The sequence below is a fragment of the Puma concolor genome, chromosome C2 (assembly GCF_028749965.1).
Source record: "Puma concolor isolate L17-30 chromosome C2, mPumCon1.1.hap2, whole genome shotgun sequence".
NCBI classification, from domain to species: Eukaryota; Metazoa; Chordata; class Mammalia; order Carnivora; family Felidae; genus Puma; species Puma concolor.
Genome location: NC_141675.1, coordinates 55,367,000 through 55,391,115, shown reverse-complemented (window position 1 = coordinate 55,391,115; position 24,116 = coordinate 55,367,000). Strand labels below are relative to the sequence as shown.

Sequence of the window (24,116 nt, the reverse complement as noted above, 5' to 3'; positions counted from 1 at the left end):
AGAAATAGAATAGAATAGAATAGAATAGAATAGAATAGAATAGAATAGAATAGAATATTATAGAATTTGTAGATTGCTTTGGGTACTATGGACATTTTAACAATATTAATTCTTCTAAGATGATACATATATTTCCATTTACTTGTATCATATTCAATTTTTTTCATCCCTGTCTTACACTTTTCAGAATACAGGTCTTTCACTTTCTTGGTTAAATTTATTACTAGGTATTTATTCTTTTTGATACAATTGTAAATTAGATTGGTTTCTTAATTTCTCTCTCTGCTACTTTGTAATTAGTGCATAGAAATGCAACAGATTTCTGTATATTAATTTTGTATCTTACCACTTTACTGAATTCATTTACTATTCTAATATTATTTTTGGTGGAGACTTTGGGTTTCATATCATCTGCTAAATAGTGACAGTTTTACTTCTTCCTTACCATTTGGATGATTTAATTCTTTTTATTGTTTGATTGCTGTAGCTAGGACTTGCAGTACTATGTTGAATGAAAGTGGTGAGAGTAGACATCCTTCTCTTGATCTTAGAGGAAAAGCTTTCAGATTTTCACCATTAAGTATGATGTTAGCTGTGGGTTTGTCATATATGGCTTTTATTATATTAAGGTATGTATACCTACTTTGTGGAGAGCTTTTTACCATTAATAATATTGAATTTTATTAAATGGTTTTTCTGCATCTATTAAGATTGTATGGCTTTTTTTATCCTTCATTTTGCTAATGTGGTGTATCACATGATTTGTGGATATTGAACCATCCTTGCATCCTTGGAATAAATCCCACTTGATTGTGGTGAATGATCCTCTTAATGTATTGTTGAATTCAGTTGCCAATATTTTGTTGAAGGTTTTTGCATCTCTGTCCATCAGGGATGGATATATCTATCTATCTAGATAGATAGATAGATAGATAGATAGATAGATAGATAGATTTTTTTTTTTTTATTTGGTAGTGTCTTTGTCTGGTTTTGGTATCAGGGTAATGGTGGGCTTATAGAATGAATTTATAAGCATTCCTTCCTTTTCTACTTTTTTTGAAATAGTTTGAGAAGGATAGATATTAACTCTTCTTTAAATGTTTGGTAGAGGGCGCTGGGTGGCTCAGTCAGTTAAGCATCTGACTTTGGCTCAGGTCATGATCTCACAGTTCACGAGTTTGAGCTCCATGTCAGGCTCTGGACTGGCAGCTCAAGGCCTGGAGTCTGCTTTGGATTCTGTCTGTCTCTCTCTTTCTCTCTGTCCCTCCCCCACTTGTGCTCTCTCTCTCTCAAAAACAAACATTAAAAACATTTGTTTAAATGTTTGGTAGAATTCACTTGTGAAGCCATATGGTCCTAGATTTTTTGTTGGGTGTTTTGTTTTGTTTGTTTATTTGTTTGTTTTACTGATTCAATTTCATTCCTATTAGTCAGTTCAGATTATCTATTATTTCTGGATTCAATCTCAGAAGATTGTATGTTTCCAAGAATTTATCAATTTTTTCTAGTTTGTCCAATTTGTTGGCATATAATTTTTCATAGTAGTCTAATAATCCCTTCTTTGTATTGCTGTGGGGGCACTTGTAACTTCTTTCATTTTTTATTTTATTTATTTGAGTCCTTGCTTTTTTCTTCTTGATAAGTCTGGCTAAAGTATTATCTATTCATTTACCTTTTCAAAGAACAAGCTCTTAGTTTCATTGATCTTTTCTATTGTTGTTTTGTCTCTATTTTATTTTTTCCCATTTTGATCTTTGTTGTTTCCTTCCTTCTACCAACTTTGGGCTTTGTTGTGATTTCTTTTTCCAGATCCTTTATGTGTAAGGTTAGATTGCTTATTTGAGATTTGTTTGTTTGTTTGTTTCTTGAGGTAGGTCTGAATTACTATAAACTTCCCTCTTAAAATTGCTTTCACTGAGTCCCAAAGATAGTGACCTGTTGTTTCCATTTTCATTTATCTCCAAGTATTTTTTTTTTTTATTTCTTTGGTTTCTTTTTGGCCCATTGGTTGTTGAGTAGTATGCTGTTTAGACTCCATGCATTTGTATTCCTTCTAGTTTTTTTTTTTTTTTTTCTTGTAATTGATTTCTGGTTTCAAGCTGTTGTGGTTGGAAAAGCTGCTTGATATGATTTCAACCTTCTTCAATTTATTGAGACTTGTTTCGTAGCCTAATATGTGATCTAGCCTGGAAAATGTTTCATGTGCCTTGAAAAGAATATGTATTCTGCTGTTTGGTTGGAATGTTCAGTATTATTTATTGACTTCATCTGGTCTAATATGTTATTCAAAGCCACTCTTTCCTTATTGATTTCTTTGTCTAGATGATCTATCCATTGATGCAAGTAAGGTGTTAAAGTCCCCTACTATTACTGTATTATTATCATTTCTCCCTTTATGTCCGTTAATATTTGCTTTATATATTTTGGTGATTCTATATTGGGTGCATAGATATTTACAACTGTTATAACCTCTTGTTAGATCATTCCCTTTATCATTATGTAATGTCCTTTGTCTCTTGTTACAGTCTGTGTTTCGTCTATTTTGTCTGATATAAGTATTGCTATCCCAGTTTTTGTTTTTGCTTTTTTTTTTTTTTTTTTGCTTCCATTTGCATGGAATATCTTTTCCCATCCCTTTCACTTTCAGTCTGTATGTGTCTCTAGGTCTAAAGTGAGTCTCTTGTAAGCAGTGTATAGATAGGTCTTGTATTTTAACCAACTAAACTCACCCTATTTCTTTGGATAGGAACATTTAGTCAATTTATATTCAAGGTAATTAATAATAAGTATGAACTTGTTGCCATTTTGTTAATTGTTTTCTGGTTGTTTTTGTAGTTCTCTGTTCCTTTCTTCTCTAACTCTCTGCCCTTGAGGTTTGATGACTTTCTTTAATGTTATGCTGGGATTCCTTTCTCTTGTTGTGTGTATGTGCATGTATTATAGGTTTTTGGATTTTATTTACCAAGAGGTTCATATATAACATCCTATGTATATAGCAGTCTATATTAAGTTGATAGTTGCTTAAGTTCGAACACATTCTAAGAGCACTACATTTTTATTCCCCCTCCACATTTTATGTATTTGATGCCACATTTTACATCTTTATTTTGTGTATCTCAAGTAATTTTGGTAGATATAATTGATTTTACTACTTGTGTCTTTTAACCTTCATACTAGCGTTATAAGTGATTGATCTACTACTCCTTTACAACCTGGATGTCTGTATCCTTCCCCAGGTTAGGAAGTTTCAGCTATGACTTTTTTTTTTTTTTAATTTTTTAACGTTTATTTATTATTGAGAGACAGAGAGAAACAGAGCATGAGCATGGGAGGGGCAGAGAGAGGAGGAGACACAGAATCTGAAGCAGGCTCCAAGCTCTGAGCTGTCAGCACAGAGTCCGTTGTGGGGCTCAAACCCCCAAACCACGAGATCATGACCTGAGCCGAAGTCAGACACTTAACCAACTGAGCCACCCAGGTGCCCCTTCAGCTATTACTTCTTAAAACAAGTTTTCTGCCCCCTTCTCTCTCTCTTCTCCTTCTAGGGCCCCTATAATGCACATGGTAGTATACTTGATGTCGTTTCATCCTAACTTATCCTCACTTTTTACTTCTTTTTTTCTTCTTGATGTTCAGAGTGGTTGCTTTCAACTTCCCTGTCTTCCAGAGTGCTGAACTATTCTTCTGCATCCTCAAATCTATTATTCGCTCTAGTGTGTTTTTCAGCTCAGTTATTATTTTCTTCAGCTCTGATAGGTTCTTTTTTAAATTTTTTTTAAATTTTTTGAAATCTCTTTGTTGAAGTTCTCACTGATTTCATTCACTCTTCTCTCATCTGTTGAGTATCTTTATGACCATTACTTTGAACTCTTAATCAGGTAGATTGCATTTCTCCATCTCCATTTAGCTCTTTTTCTGGGGGTTCATCTTGTTCTTCTATTTTGGAACATATTCCACTATCTCCTCATTTTGCCTCTCTGTTTTTGCATATTAGTTAAGTCACTTATATCTCCTGGTCTTGAAAGTAATGGCCTGTATAGAAGTCCTGTGGTGGCCAGTAATGCATTTCCTCTTGGTCACAGAACCTGGTGCTCCAGGGGGTCCTCTATGCGGGCTGTGTGAGCCCTCTTGTTGTGGGTGGGCTGAAACTGCTATGGACACACTGGTAGGTTGAACTGCCCCCAGCTTGGCTGTCAGCAATGACTGGCCAAGATTGATGTGGGCACACTGGTTGCCATGTCTTGCCCCAATCCCTGCATTGCCAGCTGAGAGGCCGGGCTGTGGCTACTGCAGGAGTGCTGGTTGGTGGGGCTAGGTCCCCCTCTCCGTGGGTCAGGAGTCACTCTGGACAGGTGCCAATATCAGCTCCAACTCTCCACTGGGTGTGGCAGGTGGTAGTCACTCTAGGAAGACATTAGTCCCAAATGAGTATGCTTACTAGGTATGGCAATGTAGAAGGCACTTTGGACACCTGCCATAGCAGGCAGGTTGGGTGTGGTAGGTCTAAAGGGGAAAGCTGGGGTGGGGCAAGTGGTGTTGACAAGGTAAATGGAGGATGTTAGAAATGCCTCCCACAGGTGTTTGACTAGAAAGGCTGAAGGAAGACAAGAAAAATGGTGCCCACTAGCCCTTCCATTCCAAGAGAAAGCTCCTGCAGATCCCTGTCCCTCTGGCACATGTCCTAAAATTATTCAACAAATCTTTCACATATAACCCAGGTGCTTTTCAAATTGCTACTTCTGTGCCAGATCTTGGAACAAGTGATACACTGCACTGGCTCTTTAAGAGCAGAGTTATAGCCATCTACTTCTCCCAGAGTTAAGCCCAGCTACTTTCCAAAGCTCCTGGAGTTAAGCCCTGCTGATTTTCAAAGACAGACATTATCATAGCTCATCTTCCTTGTGCAGGTCCCCAAGGCTGGAGGTGCCCAGTGTGGTACTTGACCCCTTTGCTCCTCTGTGCCTCTGATGTCCCTCCTACTTGTGGGTTGCCACACCAGGGGTTTGGTTGGCAACAGAATCTCTGCCTCTCTTACCCTTTTTGATGTAGTCTTCCTTTTAAGTCTTTAGCTGTGGATAGTCTGTTCTACCAGTTTTCAGGTCATTTTTAGAGTGAGTTGCATTACACGTAGCTGTTGCCTCAGTGTGTCTGTGGGAGGATGTGAATTCGGAGGCCTCCTACTCTGCCATCTTCCCTGGCTCTCTTCCTAATCTACTCTGATAAGGGCATCAGTCATATTAGATTACAGCCCATCCTAATGACTCCCTTTCAACTTAATTACCGCTTTAAAGTCCCCATCTCCAAATATAGTCACATTCTGAAGTACTAGGGGTTAGGACTTCAACATATGAACTTGTGGGTGGGGGGAACACAGTTCAGCCCATAGCACCATGGCAGGACTAATACTGTATCTCCACCTGTTCCTCTCTGCATACACTTATGTTGTGACCTAAGCCTTTGGCTACATGCCCTTCACTGACAAAACTCAGAGCTCCATTCAGTTTGTTGCAATCTGTCACTCGTCTCTGAGTCCCCACAGACACTGACCTTAACCACCAGTTTCCAGTTATTAAAGAAGTTGAATACACTGTAAATTTGGGGGGAAACAACTTATTAACAAAACAAACTTTTCCTAGAGAAGAACCAGATGGCTAAGAACAAATTCAAGCCCACTGATCTATTTATTGTATTTGGCCACATTGTTGTTGTTTTATGAAATCAAGAGATTTTATTTTTTTAAATCTGCAGTTTTGATTCCTTGAAAAATGCAGAGATATGGCAACTCAAGGCTGTGTAGCAATAGTTAGCTTGGACATATTGACATATTACCAGCTGCCATATTTATTTCTTTTTTAAATTTTTATTATTTATTTTAATATCATAATTAATTCTCATGTACCTGGTACATAACTAGCAATTATTAAAATGTTCCCAATTTCATTTCACCTATCCCTCTCCATGGTTTGCTTTTTGCTTAAATATTTTTAAAGCAAATCCCAGACATTTTAGTATGCCTTTGTAACTGAAAAAGATTTTTTTAACATAACCACTATGCCATTATTATATCTTTAAAAATAAGCAATAATTCCTTAATAATATTTAATATACAGTATATATTCATATTTTCTTATCTCAAAATTGTATTTTTTATAGTTTGTTCCAATTAAGATTCAAAATTACTAACCACATTTGATTGTTATGTCTCTTAAAATCCTTTTAAAATATCATTTAATTGATAAAACTGGGTCATTTATCTTATAGAATGGCCCAGATTTAGAATTTGGCTGGTTGTTTCCTTGTGGCATCATTTGATTTGTTCTTCTGTCTTCCATTTTTCCTATAAACTGGTAGTTTGGCCCAAAGCAGCACTGTACAACCTCACTTTCTGCAGGAAGGCAAATTTTCTATGTCTATGCTGTCCAGCAGACTAGCCATGACTGCATGTGATGAGTAAGCCCTTGAAATAACTGAGGTACTGAATTTTCCAGCCTGCCATGTAGCTATCTGTGGCTATGAACTAACATTTAGTGGACAGAAGGAAGTGATGGACTCAACTTCTGGATCTCGCCTTTAAAGGAAAGGGAATCAGTTTTCACTCTCCCTTCTTCAGGCTTCTGCCTGACATGTGAATGTAGTGATGAGTATAAAACACTAATAAGCGTGTAAGCAATATTCTAGAGATGACAGAGCAATTAGAATAAACCTGGACCCCCAATATCATATCAACCCCAGCCTGTTTATGTTTAAAATATTATGGGAGACTAAAACTTCTATCTTACTTAAGCCACTGTGAATTTGGAACTTACTACAAAGCCAACAGACTCACTAATACATATCCCATTTAACTTATTACAGAAGCCCACGGGGACAGGAAAAGGCTCTTAATAACCATGTGCACAGGAGTACTGTTTCTATGGATGTCAGTCATCCTTCTCCCTCACCTGCTAGGTGTGTCTTCAATTATCTAATAGGCGAAGTACCAATAGGTTTTGCAGGGATGGCATATGCATGAGCTCAATAAGGAATCTTCCCTTACAGAGGCCAGCCCTGCCAATGTTGAGTACCTAATTTTCTAGCAGGGTAGCAAATCCTAGCACTAGGATGGTACCATTCCTCTAAGGTCCTGACAGCTAGCTACCTGTTGCCAGGCTGATTTTATTTGACCCCTTTCGTCATGTAGACCATACCAAGAATAAATGCTTAAATTTGCATTTGAATAGGCTTTCCCTATCCATCATTCTTCTGCCAGGACTAACATCTGTTTACTTACTGAACATCCTATACCAATATGCTTTCTTAGTCAATATTGCCTCTAAACAAAAATTTGCTTTATTTATTTATTTTAATGTGTATTTATTTTTGAAGGAGAGAGAGACAGAGCATGAGCAGGGGAGGGGCAAAGAGAGAGGGAGACACAGAATCTGAAGCAGGCTGCAGGCTCTGAGCTGTCAGCACAGAGCCCAACACGGGGCTCGAAGTCACGAGCTGTGAGATCATGACCTGAGCCGAAGTCGGATGCTTAACCGACTGAGCCAGCCAGGCACCCCTACACAAAAATTTATTTAATGACAAAAAAATGTAAAGGAGTAATATAATGCTCCTGCTGTTCTTATCACGTACTCTGGCCTTAAAGAACAGAACTGTAGAGGGGTACCTGGGTGGCTCAGTTGGTTGAGGATCCAACTCTTGGTTTCAGCTCAGGTCATGATCCCAGGATTGTGGGATTGAATCCTGTGTCAGGCTCTGCACTGAGTGTGGAACCTGCTTGAGATTCTCTCTCTCACCAAAAAGAAAAAGAAAAAAGAAAACAAAAGAAAAAGAAAAAAAGAACAGAACAGTAGAATGGTAAAGAAGGGAAATCATTAACACCAAACTAAGGCTGCATAACCATTTGTGAAAATGAGAACAAGACCTGTACTATATTTCCTTGACTGGGCAACTGGCCATCAGAATAATATTTACATCTCCCAGTTTTCCTTGCAACTGTCTATGGTTCTGAACGATGATTTAATGGATAGAGGAAGTGATAGATTCAACTTCTGGGTCATGCCTCTATAGGGAAGGTAATAGCTTTCACTTCTCCTTCTTCAGACTTCAAGCTTCTGCCTGGCATGCAAAAGTAGTACCAGAAGATTAAATATTTGCCCCTTCCCCTTATTTTTTTAAGAATTAGCATAATTTAAACAAGATCCCTAATCTCTTTCCTCTTCCTTTTCCCCTAAGGGAAAAGTTAGTTGCTTTTCCCCTAAGTTGCTTATAGCAGTAGCCTTCAAACCTCTTTGCGAGAATTCTTCAAAAGAATTTTTAAAAAACATTGTTGTACAATTTTAGGTAACCTAAAATTTTTCAGCATGAGCTTAAGGGGTTAAAATTTGTGGCAATTATATATATTGACATTTTTAAATAAAATACATCATTCTTTTAAGTAAATTCACTACAAACTCAACAGTATAGTAATTTGAAAGCTACTAACATCCATTTAAAAATATATGAACAACCTCTCTCTATTTTTTAGTTCCAGTGTAGTTAACATACAGTATTATAGTAAGTTTCAGGTGTACAATATAGTGATTCAACAATTCTATACATTATCCAGTGCTCATCACGGTAAGTGCACTCTTACTCTCCTTCACCTATTTTACCCAACCCCACCCCCACTGCCCATCTGGTAGCCATCAGTTTTGAACAAGCTCTTTTTCAAAAGTCAAAAGTTTCTGCAAATATTTTCGCTGTTCCGATTTTGCAATAATTCTTGCAGGCTAAACATTTGCTATATTAAGACCGTGCATGTGTCCCCAGACCTAGTTATTTCCCTAAGTCTGGTTTTATCAATGCTGGTGATAAACCAAGTCTGACTCATAAAATGAAACTTATGTAGGAGATGTCTCTGACTCTAGGCATTTGATCATCCTTGAAAATGAAAGCAAAGCAAGAGTAATAACTTTTGAAGATAACCATTGCTAATTTGATGATTACCGGTTGCCATTAAATGAATTATAAAACTAAAAAGTAATTAAAAAAATAAAAGTCAAAAGTTTTAGATCATTATTTTTCTCCTTGAATTCATATTTGCATTCAACTTCCTTCACAAAATTTTATCCTCACGTATTATATGTTTATGCTTGAGTGTCATATATTAACCATCATTTTCCTACTCTGTGTCACAAAACCACATATATATATTGAAATTAATGTTTTTAGATTCTCTGGAATACAAGACTCTAAGGTTAAAAAAATGTCTCCTAGAATGACTCAACCTTACAATTGTTAAATAAACACAATGACCAAAACAACATACAAAAATATTTTGATGAAAAATAATATAAAAATAAAAGATTTATTAGACATTCATCTCTTATTGAATTAGAGATTTTTAAACTATATAGCTATGGATTTATAGATGAAAAATACTCATTAGTAGAAGGAGACAGGGCACAGCATCAATTATATTCAAATTTTTAAATCTGTATAGATTTTATTTCTGAGAAGTGCTATTCCTATTAATGAGCAGACAGGAATAGAATGAGTTTTGTTCTAGTGCTATCATTTTGTTCTTTGAATTCCTCCTGAGTTTTTATTTTTTTAAATTATTTCTTTTAATTTTTTTTTTCAACGTTTTTATTTATTTTTGGGACAGAGAGAGACAGAGCATGAACGGGGGAGGGGCAGAGAGAGAGGGAGACACAGAATCGGAAACAGGCTCCAGGCTCTGAGCCATCAGCCCAGAGCCTGATGCGGGGCTCGAACTCACGGACCGCGAGATCGTGACCTGGCTGAAGTCGGACGCTTAACCGACTGCGCCACCCAGGCATCCCTATTTTTTTTTTTTAATTTTAATTGTTTTAATGTTTATTTATTCATTTTGACAGAGAGAGCGAGAGAGAGAGAGAGCAAGCACAAGCACAAGTAGAAGAGGGGCAGAGAGAAAAGGAGAGAGAATCTCAAGCAGGTTCTGCACTGTCGGTGCAGAGCAGGATGTGGGGCTCAATCTCATGATCCGAGCTGAAATCAAGTGTCTAATGCTTAACCAACTGAGTTACCCAGGTGCCCCCTCCTGAGTTATTTTTTAAAAATCACATGGTATCTATCATGAAAAATAATTTTAAGAATCCAATAGCTGACAACACTGACAATTAGGTCCTCCTTCAACATTACTGCAAGCAAAGAATTACAGACCACTTGAGTTGCAAAGGACTTTTTAAACCCAATCATTAAAGTTACTCACTTTCTCATTTCTGGAAACTACACTTAAAATCTTAACCCATACTTACTAAATGACTATTAAGTATTCCTGTTTTTTTTAAAAAATACCTTAGTTTTCAAGCTCTAATTGGACAGAAATGGTTCCCCATAAAACTGGAAATTTCACATTACGGTTTTTTACTATTAACTAAAAACTATATTAATACAAAACTGCAATATTTGATAGTCTGAAAGTGCCTTAAAAAGGTAACAGATATATGAAGAAATGGATACTGATATGACATTATATGCATGGATACTAGAATACACCTGGATTTCTCTTTATATACATACATAGTTTCATTTCCCTTTTTTTCCTAAGCAATCTCCACTCCCAAAGTGGGGCTCGAACTCCCGACCCCAAGATCAAGAGTCACATATTCTACAGACTGAGCCATCCAGGCACCCCACATGCAACTGTATTTAATGTCTGAAAATGATAGTTGGTAAGCATACATTTGACAGAATTAGAACAGCAAATCATCATTTGCAAAACAAGGAACTAATCTTGGTTGAATACAATATTTAACTTGGGGCATTACATCCTGACTCCATTTGGATAACACTTATCATAAATGCAGTTCCTAAGAGTACATTTTAATCTATTTTGTAAACATTAACGAATTTAATCTATTTTGTGCAAATTAACAACCAAATAAAAGAAAAATGTTGGGTTACTAGCAAAGCAGATCTAAAGAAAGCAATTTCAGCGAATGCTGTTAAATGCATTACTCCTAAAAATTCATAACACATTCCTGTTAGTTAATATATATCTAATTAGTACCTTTTAGGAATAAATAAATGAACGGAGAAGTGGTTAATGAGTGACAGCCAGGAGACTTCACTTTAAGGAAAAATAAATACAGATATAGAGTAAACAATACTATTGTTAAATGTTAATGAAAATGATTCTTTTACCAGTCTGAATAAGTGTTTAACAAAAGATAAAATACGTACTCATCCCCAATTCATTTTATGAACCCCATCAAAATTTTACCAGTCTAGATACTCAATAATTTAAGATCTCCATCTTGACACACATACAACTTCTATAACTGGTATAGAGGTCACAGACTTAGAATGTTCTACAGGATTTTGTCTTACAATTTCCCAGTTTACTCTTAGTGAGGAGACAAAGGCAGGATGTGTATTATTATGGGTTCACCATTCTTTTTCTCTTGACATTAGTATGTTTTGTTTTCTATTTTCTCTGAAGATACCAACTAAAATCATTTTGGTAATTTCTAAAGTTTCTAGTTCTTCACAGAAATGTTACATTCGTATTTCAGGGTTTCCTCCCAGACATTTCCAAGGTTATTGGCTCACCACAATATGGACATTCACTAAAAATGATGTTAAAACTCTGTCTACTAGTCAGTAGTCCTCTTAACCACTCATAGAAGAAAATTTGAAGCTGTCCACATTGGGAATTATGACACACTTGATTAGGAATGGCACTATCAAGTTAATAGGCATAACAGATCTCACAATCCATAGAAAAATCAGATTTTTCCAGGACACCATGAGCTGGAAAATCTATTTCTAAAACATTTTTCAAATTTTGTAACAATTTTCTGGATTCCACAAATGTATGTTTCCACATAGCTTAATTCCCAGAGATTTTACCATATGGTCAGCTCCAAGAAAGCAGCACTCAGGAAGTGCAGTAGGATGCTTCATGTCTACTTCTATATTTATTGAAGCATTATTCGTTAATGCAACTCTGCATGCTGTCGTAGTCCATGTAGACTCTTCTGGCTCAAATCCCCAAGTCTTCTCACTGATTTCATCCATAACACCCCAGAATGCCTTCAGTGATTCTGACACTGACAAAAAACTGACTTTGAATGTTTATTAAGTAGCTCTGTGGTGTCCAAGAAACATAAAATAAAACACCTATTCATCCTCAATATCTGTTCCTTTGCTTTGAAGATATAATATTGATCCAATTCTTAGAAGTAAAAATAAAATTTTTTGCTTCCTTTTTCTTGAATATTTGAAAAACATGCCACTGAGACATACACAAAGGCACAAGTGCATGAAGTTAACCACCAAGCTTACCAAGAGTGGTATAAATGCAGAGAACTTGCTTCTAAGCACATGGATATTTCTCGAATTGGTCTTGTCATATCTTGAGTGTACAAGTTAGACAGGGAAAAGAACCTTGTCATGGGTTTGTCACCCAGGAGAGATAAGGTGCCAGAGCCCCCGAATTTCCTGCTAATGGTCAACGGACTCTCTCACAGAAAAATAATTCTTTTTAAAAGAGTCAGGGGATAAAAGGGACTAAGTCATTGAATGAAAATTGCCATTTCTCCTGTTTCTAATACTCCGTTTCTAAAAAAAAATTTTTTTAATGTTTTACTTTTGAGAGAGAGAGAGAGAGAGAGAGAGAGAGAAAGCTGCAGAGGGGCACAGAGAGAGGGAGACACAGAATCCAAAGCAGGCTCCAGGCTCCAAGCTGTCAGCACAGAGCCTGACATGGGGCTCAAACTCATGAACCGTGAGATCATGACCTGAGCTGAAGTCGGATGCTTAACTGAGCCACCCAGGCGCCCCATCTAATACTGTTTCTAATATTCTGTTTCTAATGTCATGTTTCACTCTCCACTGAAAATCACATGAGATAGCAAAAGACACAAAGCTTTCCTGTGGGTTATAAAGGTACCTTGATTAAAGAAAGCTTCTCTAACACCAATGACAATAGCCAAATTATGGAAAGAGCCCAAATGTCCATCAACTGATGAATGGATAAAGATGTGGTTTATATATTCAATGGAATACTACTTGGCAATGAGAAAGAATGAAATCTTGCCATTTGCAACAATATGGATGGAATTGGAGAGTATTATGATAAGTGAAATAAGTCAGTTAGAGAAAGACAGATATCATATGTTTTCACTCATGTGGAATTTGAGAAACTTAACAGAAGACAATGGGGGAAGGAAAGGGGAAAAAATAGTTTCAGAGAGGGAGGCAAACCCGTAAGAGACTCTTAAATACAGACAGCAAACTGAGGGTTGATGGGGAGGGCAGGGAAGAGGGGAAAATGGGTGATGGGCATTGAGGAGGGCACTTTTTGGGATGAGCACTGGGTGTTGTATGGAAGCGATGAATCTTAAGAATCTACTCCCAAAGCCAAGAGCACACTGTATACACTGTATGTTAGCTAACTTGACAATATATTATATTTAAAAAATAAAAATAAAAATAAAAATAAAATAAAATATAAAATAGCATAGCTTGTAGTTTGGTCCTTCTGAGGTTTTACTACCTGGTAGATGCAACATAGTAATAAGATCTGTGATGGGGGAAAGGTATAGTTGTAAAGTAAGGAAACTCTACTGTAAAGGAGGAGACAGGAAAGTCGGGAGAGGCAAGAGTCCTCTAACTCAAACACATCTTAGGCAAACCAATTACAAGAAAGACTCCATATTGAAGCTGAGTCTCCGGACATTGATGCTCTCAGAACATTTCATGCTGGAGTGAGTACCCCTAGGAAGGTTTTATGTATCTCTAAATGTACTTGCACCCCATTTTAAAAACCACCATTATTTAGCATGTGTTAGTGATGATTAAAATTTTCCAGCTAATTCATGGGCTGGAGAGTATCTAAGGGTATCTGACAGAACTGGAAGAGTAGGCATGCTCTAGGAAACCCTTGGCTTACAGGTATATGGTCCTATGGTATTACCGCTAGATAAATAAAGGGACACAAATTTATATCATTTTCTATTGGGAAGGCGTGGCTGCAATTTTGGGTGGGGGAACTGCATCATTCAGAGATAGGAGAGCTTCAGATGTATGAAATGGGTTGATGGGCATAGTGGAGAAGACAGTTTTCAAAGTACTGTTCAGCTTACAATACCTTATGTTTCTTTGGAAACTTCCCTTGATACATAAGGTTCAGTACTCATCAATTATATCTATAATACACAAACGTGTACCCCCAAGAATAGATAATCGATTCTGGGATTGATACCCAGCCTAAATTGAGCCAATTAAATTTTCCAAGGAATTTGAAATTTTAGACAAAAGTCACTCAGAACGTGAATTGTTAGACCTAAGTCACCTTAATGGCAGAATGCTTTAAAAAATATCTATTTCTTGAAGCTTCCTGATTTCTGACATTCCAGAGGTTAAGGTTTTCAGTAGTTCCTTATAATTCATGCAATAATACAGCATTCCTCTTAGTACCATTTTTAAAATTTAGGTAGTGCTACATAAATAAGTAGATCAATGAAACAGAATGGAATCCAGAAATAGATACAAATATGTATGAGAATTTAAAGTATTATAGACATTAGTAGAGAAAAGTATTCTCTATTATAGACATTAGTATTATAGACATTAGTAGAGAAAAGAACTGTTCAATAAATGGTGTAGAGATAACTTCATTCCTTTTACCAAGATAAATTTAAGATAGATCAAATACCTCAATGAAAAAAAAATTCATTAATTATGTCAGGAGGATTTTCCTGGTTTGTTTTCTTCCAAGATTTCATCCAAGGTATGATTTGGGAGGCTGCCTTTTGGGGAGTTATACAAATTTTGCAACTGAATTCATGCCGAGTGAAGATCTGGGGCCATGGATAGTTGATTGAAATTCATAGGCTATTGCTCTGATTTAGAAATTTGTTGGTAATGTGCTTCCATATTTTTTTATGTGTGTGGTTATCATTTACTTACTATCCTCTCTATTCTCCACCACCCCCCCCCCAATCCATAGCTAGCTCCAGACCATTTGGAAGTTAAAACTTTTTCAATCTATTCTTTGTTAGTGAGTTTGCTCCTTTTTCTAGTTGAAGATTCTTAGGAGAACACAATAAGGTGTTCTGCTTTTACTGCAGCCACCAAATATTTAAAACAACTTCAGTCTGGGGCATAGAAGCATCTGGCCTTTTCAAGCTCCAAAATAGAGTGGTCATAACTTGGATTGCAGGCCACAATAGAAGGACCTTCCTGTATTTCCAGACTGAGTCACATTCAAGTTTGATTACTGTTACTAATTTGGGGTAGGGGGACAAACTACTTTATAGGTGGTGCTGCGTTTTTTCCAGGCACAAAATATCTGTTTGTCTGTCTTTTTGTGATGGTGGCAGCCACTGATGCTCAATGCTTAGATTCAATAATTCATTACGGATGGCCAAAAAAATGTTGATATTCAAATTCTATTCTTTCTTCTTCAGCTATCTGATGGACTTCTTCCATAAAGAGAAAATTCACATCATCTACTATTTGATTACCTAGTGTTACAGTTTATACAGGAAAGGCAGGATAAATGCTTGGTTGTTTTCTCTTATTTATCAATTTTCAAAATAAAGAGTTGATTTCCAAGCATCCTTCAGTGATGACCAATTAATTTTTTGGATCAGGGTGAAATCATGGATTTAAATATATTTGGTGTGTTTTGTTCTTATTGTTCTTAGTGATACCCAAGTTATTCCATCTCTAGTCAGTAGGAGCCAGTGACAATACCATCAATGTGATGACTGGAGAGAGGTACAAAATCGCATATGCTCTCCACATTCTCATGCCACTTCTTTTTACAATTGTACTATATCTCCATTGTCAGAGCATTCAGCCATTACATACTACATTCTCTGCCTTATATCTCTCACTTAGTCTTAGTTCCGCGTAGAAGTTAAATGCTTATCAAGTCATTTTATCAATGTCACTTTAAGTATTTTACTTATTTTAATCCCCCTTCTCCAGTAGACTCATCAAGAACACTATTCCCTGAGTTCTTATGCTGATGACAGCGTGTATGGATATAAAATTCTTGCCTCATATTTTCCTGCTTTGAGTATCTTAAATATATTACTTACTTTTCTTTAAGAATAAAGTGTTGATGTTGAAAAATGTAAAGACAATATTCCTTTCTTCCCTATATAAATGACTTGGGCTATTTCTCTAAGTACCTAAAGGAATTTTTATTTCTTTCCCTTTAAAGTCCAATAATTTCACTAGACTGTATCTCAGTGATGGTCATTCTGGGTCAGCTTTATCAGATAAACTGAGTGCCCTCTCAATATTTCATTTTAATTCTCATTTCAGTGTCTCAAATTACAGATTTCAGGGTTTTTTTCTTTGTCAAGATTTTCCTCAGATATTACTAATTACGTTGACCTTCTCTGCCTGTCTCACTGTTTATATTTTTTAAGTTTATTTATTTTATTTTGAGAGAGAGAGAGAGAGAGAGAGCTGGCATGCACGAGTGGGGAAGGGGCAGAGAGAGAGGGACAGAGAGAATCCCAAGCAGGCTCTGCACTGCCAGCCCAGAGCCTAAAGGAGGGCTCAATCCCATGAACCCATGAGATCATGACCTGAAGTCAAGAGTCAGACGCTTAACTGACTGAGCCACCCAGGTGCACTGTCTTATTGGTTTTTGACTCTTTTTCATCTCTCTCTCTTTGTGATTTTTTAAAATTTCCCTTCGTTTCATCTTCCATTGAGGCATTATTTTGCATTCTTTTTCTACTTTTGATTTTGTTTCAGTTCTCCATTTCTATCTTAACACGTGAAAGTAATAAAAGTGGTATTTTATTAACAGATGTTTGTTCTATAAACTCAAATTTATGATACTTACCTAGTATGCAGACAATAAAAACAAAGGTGAACATAATATTAGCAAACATAAAATTTTTAAACAGGGAGCTATGGCAAACAGCAGCAGCGTATCAACCTTATCACCCAGTTTATTTCTGTATTTTGTTTTAGTTACAAAGTATTAAGAAAACTTTGGTTAACAAAGATTGGTTTAAAAAGGCACCATTTGCAACCATTCCCAACTTGCTTTACAATCTCAAGATATTCTTTAATTAAATAGAAGATATACCTTTAATTATAATTTTTAAAGTTTATTTATTTTGAGAGAGAGACAGTGCAAGTGGGGGAGGGGCAGACAGAGAGACAGAGAGAGAGAATCCCAAGCAGGTTCCATGCTGTCAGCAAAGAGCCCCAAGCAGGAACTGAATGCATGAAGCCAGGAGATCAAGACCTGAGCCAAAACCAAGAGTCAGACACTTAACCGACTGAGCCACCCAGGCACCCCAATTAGAGGATATTAAATAGAGGATACAGAAGAAGCTGTATAATAAGGTCTACACAAAAATGCATTAATTTGATAGTAAATAATAATACATCTTGATAATCTCTAGTTTTTTGATATTAGGCATTGTGTAATATTGTTTTCAGCACATAATTTTTAAAGCTTAGATTAAAATTTAACTAAAGTATAACTGATATCCAATGTTGTATTAGTTTCAGGTGTACAACATAATTATTAGACAATTCTATATATTATGTAATTCTCACCACAATAACCGTAATTAACCATTTGTCACCACACAGTTATTATAATATTATTGACTATACTCCCTATGCTATACTTTTCATTCCTTGTTTATTTATAACTGGAAGTTTGTACCTCTTAATACACTTCACCTATTTTGCCCTCTCTCTGCCTCCTACAGCTATTACCAATTTTTCTCTGTATTCGAGTCTGTTTGTTTTGGTTTTTTGTTTGTTCATTTGTTTTGTTGTTTTTGTTGTTGTTGTTAGATGCCACATATAAGTGAAATCATGTGGTATTTGTCTTTCTCTGCCTGACTTATTTTACTCAGCATAATATGTGTTAGGTCCTTCCATATGGTTGCAAATGGCAAGATTTTATTCTTTTTTATGGCTGAGTAATATTCCATTGTATACACATACCACATCCTTATCCATTCATCTATTGATGGATACTTGTTTCCAAATCTTTTGTATCTGGCTATTGTAAATGATGTGTCAATAAACGTATGAATGCATATACTTTTTTGAACTAGTATTTTGTTTTCTTTAGGTAAATACCAAGCTGTGGAGTAATTGGGTTATATGGTACTTCTCTTTTTAATTTTTTTGAGGAAAATCCATACTCTTTTCCACAGTGGCTGCACCAATTTACATTCCCACCAACAGTGTGCACAAGGGTTCTTTTTTCTCTACATCCTTACCAACACTTGTTAGTCCTTGTCTTTTTGACATTAGTCATCTGACTGGTTTGAGGTAATATCTCATTGTGGTTTAATTTGCATTTCCATGATGATTAGTGATGTTGAGCACTTTGTCGTGTCTGTTTACCGTTTGTATGTCTTCTTTGGAAAAATGTCTATTCAGGCCCTCTGCCCATTTTTTAACCAGATTTTTTTAATGTTAAGTTGCGCAAGTTTTTTGTATAGTTTGGATATTAACCCCTTATTGGATAGATAATTTGCAAATATGCCCTCCCATTAAGTAGGCTGCCTTTTCATTTTGTTCATTTCTTAATGATTTTAATTCTTTTCTGAGATCCATCACGTCAAATAAAACTTATTTGTTCTTTCATTTGTTATATCATTTTCTTTGTATTCTAGCTTGATTTGAGATATTATAGCTTTTAATCTGCTTTATGAGAATGTCCTTTGGGCAAGTTTTCATCATCTATAGGAATATTATTCTCCATTTCCTGAATTTTCATAGAATTTTATCTCCCTTTTCTGTTTCTTAATTTGTATGTCTAAGTAGTTTTCCTAAACTTTTAAAAAACAATGTTGTTTTGGATAACTTTTTAGAGTTTAACTTTCTATCTAAACCTTGATGATAAGTTTATATTAGAACATTATAACTCTACACTTCTCTTGTTTCAATGTTTTTTTCTAAAGAAAAATTGGCAAGAATATGGCATGCTTACATTTTGAAATTTGATTGTTCCTTTCTACCTCCATCACACTATTAAGCTGAATGTTCTTTTACTTTGACCTTTGCTGCCTGTGTCCTGCTAAATTTGGATTCTATCCCCAGATGTTTCTCGTCTTTGAAGAGTTTTGTCCCTGAAGGGAGTTTTACTTAGAGAATGTATATGGACCATATCATCCTAGCCTTTGCAGATTTTCTTGAAACCCTTTGCACTCCCCTCACAGAGAGACATGTAATATTGATTCTATCAAGGAAAGAAGAAAGAAAGATTAAGATACTAAACATGTAAATCTAAGATTAAAAAAAAGGAAGAAAGGGGTGCCTGGGTGGCTCAGCCAGTTAAGTGTCCGACTTCAACTCAGGTCATGATCTTACAGTTTGTGAGTTTGAGCCTCTCATTGTGTTCTCTGCTATCAGCGTAGAGCCTGCTTTGGATCCACTGTGTCCCTCTCTTTCTGTCCCTCCTCTGTTCTCTCTCTCTCAAAAATAAATATATAAAAAAAAAGTGAGAAAAATTCTCTGAGTAAAGTCTTTGTGTAGTTATTACAACAGCCATCTAACAAAAACAATTAAGAAATAAGAGAAATTCCCCAAAGTTTCATGTGGAAACACCGTACTGGTTAACACTTCTAAGTAATAGAAACCACCTCTAGCTGAAATTTAAACAAGATAATTTATCATAAAAACGCAGAGCTGATTCAAATGGTCCAAGAGTAGGAAGCAGCCAAGCCAGGAAGTCTTTCTTCCTCCACCCCCACCTCCACCCCTTAGCTTTCAAGTCAGCTTCAATCTCTGCATCTCCTTTTTTCCTCCTCTCTTACTACACACTGGTTTAGTCTACTTCCTGCTTCACAAGGCGGAAAGTGTCCGTTGATACCTGAGTTTCCAACTCCCCTGTTCCCAAAATAAGCCTAGAATTTCTAGTCTACATTCCAAAGGCCATCAGAGAGACTCTGATTGACCCAGCTTTGATTCAAGACTATGGCCAAGGTTGGGGGGGGGGGAGGGCAAGTTGGTAGAATAGAAGTGTCTCCACCGTGATCAAATGTTGGCATGGATTGAGCCTGAGGATAAGACAGAAGAGGGGCAAGGCAAGTGAAAAGAAGAGTCAGTTCCTGGAAAATAGGGGGCCAAACAGACAAAGCAGGTATGAAATCCATGTTTCTATTTTCATCAACATTAGCCATGTATATTTCACACATGACATCTACCTATAAAAAGTCAGGACTAAGAAAACCTGGTTCAAAAACTAGAAGAATGAATAAGAACTAGGAGATCTCTTTTCCTCCACTTCAACATACTTTCTGAAACAAAATCAAGACTGTGAGACATACAGGGGTGTCTGGATGGCTCAGTCGGTGAAGCATCCCACTTTGACTCAGGTCATGATCTCGCAGTTTGGGAGTTCAAGCCCCACATAGGACTCTCTGCAGTTAGCACAGAGCCCGCTTTGAATCCTCTGTCCCCCCTTCTCTCTCTGCCTCTCTCTCTCAAAAATAAATAAATGTTAAAAAAAAAAAAAAAAAAGACAGTGTATGTCTATACAGTTACTCCCTGGGAGGTTATGAGCAATAAAAACAACATAAAACAAAAACCCAAACTGAATTCTGAGTTTTAAAAAGGATATGCTTGCTGAGCACTGTTTTGCTACTTTTTAAGAAGCAAATTTAGATTTTTCAGTAAACTGAAAGTGATAGTACTATGAGCCTCTGAACTACTTTGTTTAAATGAAGATGGAGAGATTAGCTACTTAACTTAATGTAAGCAAAATAGACCAAGTAAAATACACATTGTGGAAGCAAATACTTTTGAAACTTGGCTATGAGCTCCACTTGAGAAATATCAGCTATTTGAAATAATTTTGAAATAGTGAGAAAGTTTAAATCCACAAAAGAATACAAATTTCAGATCCTAGAAAATATATACTGTCAGCTGTCACTGAGTTTATTTATTGTTTTACTACTTTTTCATTTTTAAGATGAACAGAAAAATAAATCTTCTCAGCCTTTGGAAAGCAAATAATTTGAAGATAAATATCTCAATTCTTCTTTCATAGTCTTGATAAAGTCTTCTTAGGAAAGATGGATATTTCTCATAAATATCTATGGTACATAATTTTTTTAAAACAAATTTGAAGTTTAAAATACATACATGAGTTAACACTGTATAAAATACAGTTTTACACGGTTAGACCTGAGGTGGGCTTCCGTCGTAGGAGAATCTCTCCAGATAATGAATTGTGTTTTCTCATTTTTGGTGAGGAAAGCTAGCATTTGCTTCACCATTTTCAAACCCAAAGAACCTTCCTGCAAATGTACCATGATGGTAAGGGATACTGATAACAGGGAAGGCTGTGCACCTGTGGGGGCAGGGGGTATGTGGGAAGCCTCTGTACTTTCCTTTCCGTTTTGCTGCTAACCTAAAACTGCTCTAAAAAATAAAGTCTTAAAAGAAAATCTTCATGATCTTTAAAATATCCTTTGAGTTTTCTCTCTTAGATATGTAGGTGCCAGTATCTAGTGTCCCTGATTGGTTGACTAAATTGTAAAGAAGGGGCAGATGTCTGGTAGGCCCACCAAGACTAACATCCAAATTTGCATCTGTACAACAAGCAGTGACAATTAAGCCATGCCTGCCGCCTGGCTAATCACAGTCATAAGACACTAGCAATTGTTAAATGCATCTCAGGTTCAGAGATGTTAAAATGCTAAATTTAAAAAAAATGCAGCTTAGAAGCAACATAATTATTTCAGATGCCTCTCTGATGAGAGAAGTCATTTGAGCTGAAGGCACTGAGCCATGCAAAAATCTGGGAGAACAGCATCTAGGCAAAGGGAACAGCAGGCACAAATGTCCAGGGGTAGGATGAACTTGGGTGTATTTAACAGAAGGAAAGAAGGACAGCAGGACTAGGATAAAACAAGCCATGAACAAAGAGTACTGAGTCCAGTATCGAGGCTGGTTTCAAACAGGGCAAAATGAGATGCTGTCCAAGGGTGAACACCACATATTGGATATGTGTCTACATGCAATTATTAATGTCCTACATCTAAATATTGCTGAGGCAGCTACTTAACCAAAAACCTTTACTGAAGCTGAATATCACTGGATTTTGTTAAGGTTATTAATAATTAGGTTTTACAAAAGTCTCAGGGAGGCCCAAGCAGCTCGGGACTGAGACCACTCACCCGCTGGATTTGGACTTGGCTAGATAAATATCAGTTAGAATCATCATTGTGGTACAGATTCATCCTAATTCTCTGCACATATTTCTGCTGAATAGAAGTCAGAATTTGGGACCCCCTTGAAGTCGAGGACTCAAACAAATGACCTTGACCACTGGGTCAGATAGTTTTGCAGATAGTTCATATGCACCTGAGAGGATAATGTAGTAATACAATCCAGCCAAGTCCCACTAAACCTAGCTGTGAGTCCTGCGGCGGGGCTGGGCTGTGTCCACCAAAGGGGGCTTTTCTTTTCTAATTTGCACATAGTCCCCATATGGGATAGCTTTGGCCCACCCCAACTCCCCCCTCACCTTTCTGGATTTTGTAACTATTATGATTTGCTTGTATAACACTTTCCAATTTTCACAGGGCTTTAATCTTATTGTCTTGTCACACAAGGCAATCTTCTTATCCTGATTTATAGAGAGTGAACAAAGGATCAGCAAGACCCCTGAAGAGTGGCAGAATTGACTCTAAGTCACAGGTCTTCAGCTGGGGTCTCACTCCATATCCTGCTGCCTCAAGCGTGATGATGGCGGGGAGGACCATAGTGCTGGCTGAACTGATGCTCCTGGCTTAGAATGCTGCAGGGGCCTTTCTAATCATGGAAAATGCTTCTCCATCCTTTTATTTTTCACACTCACTTTTCTGCTGGGCCAGCATTTCTCTCTCTTCTTCTCCTTGCCTTTGAAAATAGAACAGCTGCTATGACTGTGGTGATTTTATTTTAAAAGACAATCACCAATTTTTTCACTTCTCATGAATTTTATATTCTTCTCACAATTTGTTCATGATAGAGAAGATAAATGTGTTAAGGAAAGCAGCATAAAGATGACTTAATAGATTCAGATGTTCTTCTCTGAATAACTTGTCCTGGTATGTATAATTATGGTACCATCATGGAGCACATCAGGCCACAGCGTCTTCCCAATGGGTGTCAATCTCTTCAGGAAACCCCCTGCTCAGATCATGCTCATCTTTCCATGCCAGGCCTCCTTTTGATGGAGATCTCAAAAGCCAAGGTTTGAATTCTTTCCAACTCATCCTAGAATCACTTCCTATGTCAGAGTTTGAGGAAACATCCATAACCAGCTTTTCTTAGGTTGTGAGTTCTCCCTTTTGCAGAAGGCAGGAACTCTCTCACTTTACTTTTCTTCCAAATTTTTTTTTTTTTTCAACGTTTATTTATTTTTGGGACAGAGAGAGACATAGCATGAACGGGGGAGGGGCAGAGAGAGAGGGAGACACAGAATCGGAAACAGGCTCCAGGCTCTGGGCCATCAGCCCAGAGCCCGACGCGGGGCTCGAACTCACGGACCGCGAGATCATGACCTGGCTGAAGTCGGACGCTTAACCGACTGCGCCACCCAGGCGCCCCGCTTCCAAATTTTTTAATTCCAGAAGTCAGAATAATATTAAAGCAGTTGCTTCTGATGCATATGGAAATGGAAACAGGTGAGTGAGAAACTTTTTACCTGCTGACTACAAAGACAGAATAAAGACAGTGAAGTGAATTTTGAATACAGTTGAATTTATTCAATTTGACCATCCATTAAGCTAAGGTTGCCTCTGTGTCTTTATGTTAAAACAGCCTGTTTTTGAAAACGATGATGGTAACAGGTAGAAAGTTTTTTTTTTGTTGTTGTTGTGCCTTTTTAACAATGTCCTTATTTGGAAAAATATGGTCACAAAGCTTTAAGAATGGAAGCTATTGTCCTAAGGTCTGTGATACAGAATGAACAAATTCTCACTGTGGAAGATACTTCCATTTTCCTCTCCTGTGTGTTTAACCCTATGGCTAGACTGGCTCAGCAATTCTCAGTCTATAATGGAAGCAACCTTCTCTGCCAAAAGTTATTCTGAAAATAGAAACCATAAAGAACTTACATATCTATTACAAAGGAAATGGTTAAATATACCATAGAACTA

The 24,116-nt window shown here is 36.8% G+C and overlaps 1 protein-coding gene, 1 non-coding gene and 1 pseudogene across 2 annotated transcripts in view; 1 reads left to right on the top strand and 2 right to left on the bottom strand.

Annotated features, from left to right (window-relative positions):
- Positions 1-2,571: 2,571 nt before the first annotated feature.
- The window catches only part of LOC147577268 (uncharacterized), a 31,817-nt gene continuing 10,272 nt past the window's right edge, over positions 2,572-24,116 (bottom strand). The window contains exon 3 of the mRNA XM_086676333.1: positions 2,572-4,403. Coding sequence (XP_086532459.1) covers positions 4,340-4,403 — 64 coding nt within the window. The 3' untranslated portion in view covers positions 2,572-4,339. The remainder of the gene's footprint in view (positions 4,404-24,116) is intronic.
- LOC112850589 (small nucleolar RNA SNORA72) lies at positions 8,715-8,846 on the top strand. The gene has a single exon (XR_003222696.1). It is a non-coding gene; the product is annotated as a small nucleolar RNA SNORA72 (small nucleolar RNA).
- LOC112849972 (E3 ubiquitin-protein ligase FANCL pseudogene) lies at positions 9,923-22,736 on the bottom strand (annotated as a pseudogene).